This window comes from Clupea harengus, chromosome 2 (genome assembly GCF_900700415.2).
Source record: "Clupea harengus chromosome 2, Ch_v2.0.2, whole genome shotgun sequence".
Classification (NCBI taxonomy): domain Eukaryota; kingdom Metazoa; phylum Chordata; class Actinopteri; order Clupeiformes; family Clupeidae; genus Clupea; species Clupea harengus.
The window spans coordinates 16,158,718-16,170,733 of NC_045153.1; the positions used below are offsets into that span (position 1 = coordinate 16,158,718).

The 12,016-nt window shown below is 41.4% G+C and overlaps 1 protein-coding gene across 1 annotated transcript in view; it reads left to right on the top strand.

The window, feature by feature from the left end:
• The window catches only part of arhgap15 (Rho GTPase activating protein 15), a 40,736-nt gene that overhangs the window by 13,191 nt on the left and 15,529 nt on the right, over nt 1-12,016 (top strand). Inside the window, exons 7-11 of the mRNA XM_012828383.3 lie at nt 6,756-6,854; nt 7,179-7,308; nt 8,645-8,776; nt 10,442-10,540; nt 10,918-10,995. Coding sequence (XP_012683837.1) covers nt 6,756-6,854; nt 7,179-7,308; nt 8,645-8,776; nt 10,442-10,540; nt 10,918-10,995 — 538 coding nt within the window. The remainder of the gene's footprint in view (nt 1-6,755; nt 6,855-7,178; nt 7,309-8,644; nt 8,777-10,441; nt 10,541-10,917; nt 10,996-12,016) is intronic.

The window sequence follows — 12,016 nt, forward strand, 5'->3', positions numbered from 1 at the left end:
CCCCTTTTTGGCTTTGTAGTTGATGTAAGGCACTGAAATAATTTCTATTGTACGTAAGGGATAATGTATTGTCCGGAGGTCATTATCCAAAAATAAATCCCGACGGGGCGAACAACACCCCGACGCGCAGCGGAGGGGTGTTATTTCGTCCTGAAGGGATTTATTTTTGGATAATGACCGACGCTATTTCGTAGCAACCCATTACTTGCTGACTTCAAATTACAATGAGTCTGTTACGTTAAATGACCGGACTACTTGCGGAATGATATGAAAGATGTGAATTAGAAGCAAAAAAACCCGTTGCCAATGACAGCGGTCAATATCTTTTCGCAGCGGTGAATATCAGGAAATATTCACCGGCGAACGTTGGGATGGCCCTTTCAAATCAACGGAACTTTTTGGAACATTCTGAAGAGCCGTATAATAAATGATAATAACGTGTTGATGATAACATCATTGAATTAAGTTTATTTTTCCGCCTTTGTGCAGCTCCTTTGTGTGGTTGATCAACCTGGAATTCACAATCTGTTAGACACACTGCCCTGAATGATCATGTACATTAACCGTCATGTTGTTTTCCAGTCAAAAATGAGTGTAGTCAGTATTTAACACAAATATTTTCTTTCATCTTAAACTCACAAGGATTCATGACATCCCTCACCCTACCTACTTGAATAAGGCGTTGCTCGTTTTTTTTTTTTCAAATGATTTAACATTGTTAGATTTGTGTCCTCTGCAAATAACCAGCCTTTTCAGTGAAAATTAAGATACATATTTCAAATTTTATAGATTTAAGATGCATATTTCATGCATATTTTAAATGTCTGTTGTTCATTCTTAAATACATTGTTAAGTACACAAAAAACTAATAATCCTGAGATAATGATTTGCACTAGTTATATGTCTGTTCATAATTTCCCTTATTTTAAATAAAACCAAGTGGTACAACATCATTAAAAGGAGGCTTAAAAAATAAAAATGACATATAAACATGTCATAAAGACATTTACCTTACATGTTTAGAAAGGTTAAAATAGATCAAAATCAAATGTTTACAAAAAGAACTATTAACATTTATATTAGGCCAGGCATTTCTGACTGGTAGCACAAGAAGTGTAAACATGTTGCAAACACAGCATGATGGTTAAGAGTCAGTATCCAGCTAATTAGGACAATAAACACCTGTTACCTAGTAACATATCTAGTAAAACAGTAGTTGCCTTTTCCAACATTCAACAAGGCAACTTGCTGAGATGAGCAGCAACTGCACAGTGGCCATTTTGAAAGATGAACTCTTGAGCAAGAATGAGATTAAAAGCTAGGGAAGTGCCTGAAACAATGGGATTTTATCACAGAGACCAGAGCTCAGTTTTTTTATCTTTCCCAGGGGCCCTGACCTGGCTGCTCAAATGCTGTCCACCGCACACAGCACTTGATTGCTTTTTTTGTGTGTCTCCAGGATTCAAATTCATTCCCTTGAACTCACACACTGCAGTTCCTGTTTTTATCACTATCTTCTTAAGATTGTGGCATATTACATTCAAGGCAGGTCATTAGGTGTAGCATAGCTTGTCTTGGAGTTGGCTCTTATTGATTCTCTGGTGTTCCGAAGAAGAATGCAGTCTTCGAAAGACAATTGATACTTATGAATCTGAGAATTATGCTTCCAAATAGGTTTTACTCTTCGCCACCTGAAAAAAATACAAGCTGATCCACGCCATCCGTCCTTACAAATGAGACATGTTAATTGGGTTACTAATTCAAATGAAGCTCTGAGAGTGAATGCACATTCTCTAATTATGTACAAATGTTTATTTATTAAGCCCCTGCATGTATTACACCCCCAGAGAAAGTTCTTGCCCTGTGTGCCGCTAATGGGGTTTGGCGCAGTGCCACGCTGTGGCGTAATAACTTGGCAAGGAGCCGAGCTCCATGGCAAAAACCGCTCTCAGGCAGTTCCAGGCCACACACGGCTTATGAAATGTGCATAAGGTAAGGTGCCCACACAGTTCTCATACGAGTCCCATTCCCACTTTTACAGTGCAGGGGTTACTTTATTCGCTTTTTCACCTCAGCGACCACCGTGTGCGATGTAGGTAGAGCTTCCCATGGGACTCATGTTTCGCTTTGAATTTCTGAACGTTGCGGGTTCAAGTAAGTTAGGCTTCACAGCGTCAGATTTAAAGATACAGCCCTTGATTATAACCCGTTACAGTTTTTCGTCAAATTCAGTGCATTTTTTTTCACAGCTGTACCTTGAACGTTTGCCTTTACAGACTCTCCGTTGTTTTTTTCACACCCTTCAGATGGATTTCTGTGCAAGCTCAGCGTAGAGCTGTCATCACAGAAGGTTCCATGTTTTCATGTTTCAGCAACTGCACAGTATGTGAAATAATGCCTGTTGCCGTGTAATCATCATCAAGGCCCACATTAAAAAAATAAATCACCGCGATGTTGTGGCGTCAAAGCGCGCTTGCCAAAGGCCTGGGTATTAAACTGATAAATCTTGTTGCTCATCGTCTCATTGTGGCACTGCGAGAGAGACTTACAGGATCATCTCAGATGATATTCATTAAAGCCATTAGAGCAGACTCTGGTGTGATGAGTTGCATATTGTTGCTGTTCATGCGGTACCTCTCAGGCCTGATGAGCATACAGACAGGGGGGGGGGGGGGGGGGGGGGGCATGTGCAGTTGTTTAGCGACACACTGTCAGACCAAGGCCTCGACTATAACTGCACCTTGTGGGCATGCCGCCCGGGTGACAAGTGACAATGATAAGAGGGATGAAAACCCCAAACAGTTTGACTCCAGCCGACGTAGGGTAGGGGTGGGGGGATTGCTCCGAGGATGGCTGAGCCTCTTGTCTTCAAGAGACCCTTGTTATTTGTGTTATTCCACATCAATTAATTAGCGCAATGTGTCGTTCGCCGATGCAGTCGAGGAGCAGGAACGCTTGTCGGCCTGTCAGCCAGGATTGTGATCACACTTGCGGTGTCACTCAGCAAAGTAGAGGGGGCTGTTTACAAAAGACTTGTAGCTGTGGTGATAGAGACACTGAGATCTCACAATGAACTTTCTGTTCATGTTCAAAGGTGAAGCAGGCTTTTTCTAGCATCACTGTTAGGACTTTGCCTTGTCAGTTGACATGATTATGTTATATTGGAAGAATAAAAGGTAATCAGTGTTTTGTTAATCATTAGGTGAATGGAAGGATTTAGATTCAAACAGGGGATTTGTGAAGGGATTACAACTTTGAAATGACCCACAACAGCTAAACCACGAGACTTAGACTCTGCACAGACATGCTGCGTATTAAATCGCAGACCTTCTGTGTATTGTAGAATTAATATACACGAAGCATAACAATGTCCTCTTTTCCCCATATTTCTGAACTCCATTTTTCAGAGATTACCAATTTCTTCTCATACGCTTCCTTTGGTATGAAAAGGTCTCTGAAATGCATGTAAGTTTCACTCCTAAGTTCTCAGGAAGCTGAACATATTTTTGAGTAAATGGAAACTTCAAACTCTGTCTTGAAATAATAACTCGCTGTGTATTTGTACTCTTCTCACGCGTCCTGGTAACACTCTGTGTCGACCGGCTCTGTTCTCCCTTTGTTTTCTCCTTCAATCCAATACTTTGCACTCTTAGACAGATCTGCAGATTTGTGGCAAATTGGAAATAATTAACCCGGCAATCTAGATTGCTTCAAAGTTGAATTGTTTCTTTATGTTGCTCCATAATTAATGTTTAATTTAACAGCAAAATGCAAATTTTTAAAGCACAAATGGCATTCTCTCCTTTGTAGCACTGTGCATATTTAAATATTAATGAATTGTCAAAATAAAGCCGAGACACTCAAAATCGTCCTTAATAAGCGGAGCATTGAGAAAAGAAATCTATTTTATATTCTTTTTCATTACTCGATTCAAAACAAAACTTTGCCATAGTTATAGTCATTCACATTTACATTCTGCTTAACAATTAAGGGAATTAAAAGGCTAGACCTCATTTACTTAGCACGGTTTTGAAGGCATTCATGAGCCATAGCTTTCAGACTGTTTATCACTTCATCCAGTTGATTCAATTCAACCTTTGAGTCTTTGAAGCACCAGCATAATGACTTGGATGAATTACTTTGGCCATTAGACTTAAATTTACATTAGGCAGAGTAATATGTGTAGAATGAAATCAATGCAAAATATTTCACAAAAGTGTCAGTTTGAAGCAGAGGGCAATGTGATGGGAATGACTGAAGGATATTTCGTCTGGTCCTGCATGCATCTCCTCAGACAGAAATATTGAGCTATTTATTGAGCTGATACTCATGAACACACTGTATAAACAGCGTGATACCAATGAAGTGATCAACATAAACAACGCCCTCAAAATAAAATGTATATGGGATTAGGCAATTTTTTTAGTATTTGCATTTACTTGTTCTTCAAACTGACACTGTCCACAAATCACTGTTTTTGCAGCAGACAGATGCTCTCATATGAAGCGGAAAGGGCCTCCGATGTCTCAGTCATTAACTGGAAGGGACTGGGACTGTGAGGGAGGGAGGGGGAGGTGGAGATCTCTGCTTTCGGTTGTCACAGCAGCGTTACGGTAAACGTACGATTAACAAACAAGGATGGAACAATTATGTCCTTGTGATTCATCCCCATCCTGTAGAATTTCTGTAGAATCTAGAAATAGAATGGACCAACCCCCCACCCACCCCCACCCTCCACCCCTAACATATTTCCTCTCTGAAGTAAATGACACCATGAATTAAAGTCACTGGCGTTGTTGTCCAGTCCCTTAAATACCAAACATGGACATTAATATCCAAACGGATTATGGAGATTGCATCCAAATGCACAGTTACACTCAAGCATGTTATCATACCTCTGCTTAGCAAGATTACTGCCGCAGAGGAGTCGGAAGATGAGGCTGGATAGGGCCGTGTGTACTTTGAGGAGCTTATCATCCTTTTTTTCATTAACCAAGTGAATAGGCTTTGAGAGGACCGCTGTTCTTGTCCTTTTAAGGTCGGCGGTAATCTTGAGCGCATCTATGACTCAGACTCTTAGGGAGATGTTTGATGTGCCGGGGTGGCAGAGTTTTTCTTTCTGATTAAGCCTCGAAGAAAAAGTGTCATCGTTATCGCGTGAAAAAGGCCAATGGATTTTGGCGTAATCCTGACAATGCAATGTACTGCAAGGTCTCAGCTCATCAGCTGAGGATGCGCCTCTACATGGGTCTGTGGGTACCTCTCACACACACACACACTAATGAACGGATGAAAGATGTCATGCATTTCACCCTACTTTTTCTTCTCCATGGTGACCAAACATGCATAACGTGATAAATGTGTGCATCGCAAAGCACACATACTAAGCCTAGGAATATATTAATATGAATTAGAGTCAAATGGCTGGAGTCGAAACTGTGTTCTACAGGAAACACGGAGAACTGATAGTGATCCGATCAGCTGAAGAGGAGTTTAAGGGCAATGCCACTACACAGCCACTTTACCGGAAACCTGATCTTCCCCAGTTCTACAGCCCCCCCCCCCCCCCCCCCCCCCCCCCCCCCCCTCTGACGGCCGTGTTCAGCCTCCAGGAAGGCTCAGGCTCCAGAACAAACATGCTTGTTCGCATATCCGTTACCCAAAAACAGAGGAGTCACAAACACAGGCTGACATGTGCCTGGCCCCAAACCTTTTCGTCCTTTCTTTCTTTTCTTTTTTTCTCTAAGGCATCACCCAAAAAGCTTTTCGAAAACTCTCTTGACACCCTATCACAAAGTCAGAAAAGTAGCACGCGTAAACTTTGGGAGTCTCTTTAGAGTCGTCACATTTCGTGTGGTTCTCAACTGGATTTTTTCATGATGTGAATATTCTCAGCTCAGGTTTTATACAATTTTTTTGTGAAAACCTACTACATGTGAAAATGTACTACGTGTGTTTCTGTGACATTGTTTAATCATTAATGTCATAGATGTAGCTTTGTATCATTTCAGTTTCAAGCGTGCACGACAATGCTGACCTTCATGCCACTGTTTACCATAGTTTTAGATGTGGAGCGCTTATTCCATTTGACGGTGCCAAGTGTGGTTACCGCGCTGTCTGAGAAATGCACAACGAGCTCAATATTTTAGTTGACAAGTATCTCACTAATTGTATTCCCCACCGGGATAACTTTGATTTGTTCCTCTAACATTTTTTTAAGCTCAGAATGGATGCTATTGCAACACACAGTTGCATTAAAAGCAGAGAAGTATATCCTATCACACAGAATACAAATACCCCAGTCAAACCTAAATCCATTCACAGTCAAGTCAGTGGTATTGCATTTGACATCCTTCCTATGTCATGTCAGTGACCTACAAATAGATGCAAATTTATGACAAATTAGATTTGAATGATACATGTCATTTGGAATAATGTTTCTCTTGACAGTGACAGCAAACGCAAGGCTTTTGACATGCACCATATTCACTGCCCCAAACAAAAGAAACGTGAAATGTATTTGACTGATGTGTTCATAATGTTATATAAATATGCAAAACATTGTGTCTCTGGTGAATTAACATCATTCATAGCCTGGCATGTTTTAATATGCGGTAATAAACATTTTATTTTTGTATGTAGCAGATAGACACTTTAATGTTCTGAAATATTTTTTGTAGGTTTGTTGATTTGTGGTTTATAGTTTGAACTACAATTGTTTCATGTAGTAATGCTAACTTTGTTCTCATTTGTAGATAATTACCAGTATCGGTGATGAGTACCTCCTTCAGTCAGATGATTTCCCTACAATGAGCAAATGGCGTGAAGCTATCAAACTGACAGCAGACAGATCAGTAGGTCTTTTTCAAGTTTTCCTTTTTCTCATTGAAAAAACTGCTTCGTATAATTTAAAAATCAAACTTTCCCCACTCACACTACCACACTAAACTGCATTTAAATACCACACTAGCATATATGACTCATGAATTAGCAAATATCGTTTTCCTTAAATTACATCATTACTTATCAGAGGACACAGAGTGGATCTTAATGAGATTTTAGTCTTTTGCCCTCCAGTCCCCTTTGTTCTTAAAACGGTCTTAAAACCTAATGAGATTTTAGTTCTATTGAGTTCTAAAGTTCTAACCAGCGCTCTCATGGTGTCTTCCATTCTGAAGTGCAGTGGGGCGGGAAGACAGATGGCCAGGCCGGGCCTGCAGAGATCCAACAGCACAGAGTTCCTCTCCAGACGAGCCTTGGAGGTCCCCGCAGCCAAAGAACCCAAACCTGAGCACAGGCGATCACTCAGTGAGTACAGACCCACGCCAAAGGGTCACGCTCAGCACAAGGCTTTTATCCAAAGCAACTGGGAGTGCACTGATGCTAGGCGTTTTATCAATATCTGCCCTCCCTGAGAGCTGGAGCCGTGACCTCCATCTTGTTCCTGCCATGCTCTACTAGTGCGGAAAGCAAATGTTCACTGGATGTTTTTCGACAAAATCAATTTTGGTACAGAATTAATGTTTTTGGATGTATCATATCATTTTCATCATATCATCTTAGGCTCACATATTACATTTCACCTGGCTATTACCGTTTCACCTTGATGACATAATTCGTTCACTGTTTGAGAAAATAGTGACATTCCTTTTTTTTTTACATAAGTGTTTGTGCATTGTGTTTTGTTATCTCATGTTGTGTGAGAAGAATGTTGATTTGAGGAATAGCACTGGCAAAAAAGTGACACGAACATGCTAAATAACATTATGTCTGCATATGTCACAGAGCAATTATGCAAATCCCTGTCAATGGTTCAAGTCAATCTCATCAATTTATACACAGCAAAAAAAAAAAAAAAATCATATATTGATGGCAATGTTGGGTGATCATATTAAAATCCTAATTAGAGACCAGGGACAAGATAAGCCAAATTCCAGTCTCTTTGTTATTTTGAACCGTTGGTCTTTTGTGGCGCTACTGGCGACAATCTCGCTAATTTGTGTACATGGAGAAGACAATCTTCTCTAGTGGCTGCAGGGCACTGATTTTCCCAGAGCCCCATGCATTTAGATGGCTAGTATTCCCAGGCAGTGGCCTTTTCCCACGCCGCTGAAAATGCACTTAGTTGCAATGCTCAGTTTTTAGAACTACACGTGAGGTTAGAGATCTCTTCTGGTTGGAGAAGAGATCAGTGGATCAGGTGAACACTGGGAAATTGTAATGCGTCGGAACAAATATGTAAGACGTACCAGTAATGACACTGATACTTGCAATGTTTGTCTTGCTTGTGTAAGGTCGTAGTTTTGTGCCTATCTAGTGGACTTCTAACTTTTTCCTCTTTAAATGAAGTCGGCCGTAATGGATACTGGTGGGTGATGTGGGACGTCTGATGTGTCAGACCAAGTTGTCTCAAAGTCTTAGGTTGCAACGATTGTCATAAGTTTACCATCAGGTTTAAATGATCAGGAAGGTACTTCATAACAAATATTTATTGCTAATTGCTAAATATTTTTTGCTGCAGTAGTTCAGCAGCCAAAAAATAATTGGGATGCTCTGGCAGTTAAACATGCACGCTTGAAATTTCTTTTCTCCTAATTCTTCGCTTTTTTGCTTCTGCCTGCCTGTTTGTCTCTCGCTCCCCAAGTGTTCTCATCTGGGAAGCTGAAGCACAGCGCCTCAGACAGCGCCGACAAGAACGGTGTGAAGAACAGACTGAAGAAGTTCATCTCCCGGCGGCCCTCCATGAAGACGCTGCAGGAGAAAGGCCTCATTAAAGGTGAGGACTGAGGAGGCGGGCGGCCATCTGGGCTCGGACACTTGTTTGCATGGCAACAATCATTTGCACAATAACACACATGGCTTTTGTTTGGAGGGGAGGCGGTGTTATTCTCTTCCTCTGAATGATTGTGACAGCCCTCTGGCTTTGAAATTGTCATTTCAGACTTCAGTTTGTTAGGGAACCTTTACTTTAAATAAAGTGAATGATTGTTGTTAAGGTAAATTGAGTGTGATTTGGATGCAGGGTAATTCTATACAATTGATGTATTTTTATATGTATGCCGTTTTGGAAGAGAAAAAGTATAATTACATTACATAATTTCCTCCATAACAAATTACAGCATCATAGGACAGAGGGGTGCTGAAATTCAAAGGAAAGAATAAATTCACCAGTTAAGGGCATACGCACCATTAAAAGGGTATTTTTAAGCATATTGTAGAAGCCTCAGAAGGTAACTGTAGTTTTAAATCCCCCCCCTTTGCATGCAGACGTTCCCCCTTTAATGTTGTGTCCACAGGACAAACCGTGAGATCAAAGGGAGAGGAGGGTTATTGATGGCATAAATAAAAACACACTGGGATTAAGTCATGGTGCAGGTGGCCCCCAGACTGCCGTCTCTGGCAGGGCCAACAGGCAAGCCGTGCCACTTCACAGAGCGTCTCGCCCCCGAAAATCAGGTCTCTGCTCTGGTGGCACACCCCTCTCCCAAGGAAGGATTTCTCCTCGAGTGTCTGTCTCTTCCACCACCCCCAGTCCCACATCCAGCCCCACCCCCTCCACCCCTCCAACCCCAACCCCAACGCCTCCCACATTCCCCTTGCCTATTTCTCTCAGTAAGTTCCCAAGCTCTCTGAAGTTGATTTAGCATGCAAAGGTGGCCTCCTCTCAGTCATCTGTGTATTTGGTACACCCTCCTACCCCCACCCCCCACGCCCCCAACTGCTAGTATGGCAGAGAGAGAGAGCTGGCCTTCTTTGATGTAGTGCAGGCTTTAGGGAGTGCTCCATTGGCCTCACATTAAATGAAAACCGATTGATGATGAATCCCATTGACTTGGTACCTTTGTATCGACGGACTCGGGCTGAGGTTTGCCGTCGGCCCTGAAAAAAAAAAAGCGGCCACTCTGAAAACATCCACAGTCTGTCCGTTGGTTATGGTTTATCACCTTGACGACGAGCATTGCGAAAGACTGGAAAAGAGAACCTATTAGGACCAATCGGATGGTGCAAAGTAGCAAATGTAATAAAGGACATGTGACTAAATGTATTTCGGTAAGCGGCATTTGTGCAATTGCAGTGCTGTCATATGTGAAAATGTGTGCTGTTGTGACAGTTCAACAAGACAGTGTGCCAACGGCGGAGTGCTGACCCACATTGAATATTGATTACTTTGAGACAGATTACTTACCGAATGTTGAACATAGGCTGTGTTCTCATGACCTGTCTGCGACCCTGTGCAGTGAGTCTCTCACACAGGGACCTTTACTCAAAACTTGCTAGGCTACTTTTCTTGTCGACTTTGACCAAAAACCACAACGTTATTTTTATTTATTTCATGGTGATGATGTTCTGAAGGAACTGAAACCATGAGACCAGTCCTGGACATTGTGTGACAAAAATGTAAATGCAAATATAAAAATGTATCTGCTGTTCTTTTCCTCAGATCGAGTGTTTGGTTGTCACCTGCTGACCCTTTGCAGTCGTGAAGGAACTACAGTGCCAAAGTTCATCAGGCTATGTATACAGGAAGTGGAGAGGCGTGGTAAATTTCAAAAGGTTTCACTATGTCAACTAGAAATAGGCTGCCAATAAACCTCTCTGACCAACTATTCTGACACACTATGGCCCCAAATAGATGAAATACATTTTTCTAAATCCTACTTAATTTGGGCAGTATTTGTTTATCTGTAACTAAATTGCAATCTTAAATTACAACACATAATGTTATCATGCCAATGCTAAGTATTGTCCAGTGTATGTGAAAAGTACTAATTAAATGCACAGGACAACATTTTAAAATAACAGCGATAATAATAGTAATGCTGTCTGTGGTGAAGCAGTTCCTTCCTTCCTCATGACATTTAATGGCCTTTAAATACTTACTTAAATACTTAAAATACTTTTTTTATACCTTCACAGGTCTGGAAGCCGATGGCATATACAGAGTGAGTGGTAACTTGGCCACAATCCAGAAGCTAAGATTCAAGGTTGACCAAGGTAACGTTTACATTTTGCCTCTTGGAAGCAGGACATAAACACTAGTCTCACTGGACCTTTGTGAACTTCTCAGTTTGACCAACAATTATTCTGGTTGGCGAACAAAATTAATATGCAACATTTCCTTTCATCTTGCTGCCTATTGTGCTTGAGAATGGCATGAATCACCTACTGCCTGGCAGAGTGGCTGATGTAGCCCGGCTACTGCATTTGCAGAGGAAGACATGCTATGACATGATGAGCCGTGAGAGGGACGCATCACCCCTTAGGTGACCCAGGGGAGGAGCGGAGACGCTAATTATTCTGCATTAGATCAGGAATCTTCAAAAAAAATTGATTAGGCGATGTAATTTGACCCCAGTGGCTTGCCTTCAGGTTCATGTGGAGACGTATCACTGAGAGAACGTACCCGTGGCAACGTGGAAATGGCTGCAGGTTAGCCGTCATCAGCTCTGATGAGTATAGCTCATAATCATGCGCAGCTCAAACAATTTAGTGGATGACATTTTAGTGCGATGCTCCACATAATGGACTGACAGCCCATTCATTTCCATGGGCTGGTGATGCTGCAGTGAGGAGCAGTTGTGGTGTTGTTGACAACATGGGTATAGCCTGGCTAAGGTCATGGATAAGCAGGTGTGCTATTTAGTTTGCCACAGGTAAGATACATTCACTTTGTTCTGTTCATCTACCCTAACCATGCAAGCAAAATACTGTGCTAATCGCAACCTGAGTTCAACCACTCAATAGGACAGAATAAATATATTTAAGAAACAGCATAAGTATTTGCAGTCCCATTCAATGCTTCAGTGCCGATGAAGCTTATATAGATTAGTCAAGACCATCAGAATATGACTTTCAGAGGTCTTTCATATGTGTAATTTTTGTCTCTGATTTTCTAAATTAGTTTACTGATTAGTTTTCGTTTGATGTGCTCTGCATATTGATTTACAAATCTACCCCCTGCACATTTCGTAAACACTTCAAAAGAACCAATTCACTTGACTTTAACCCCAAAGAC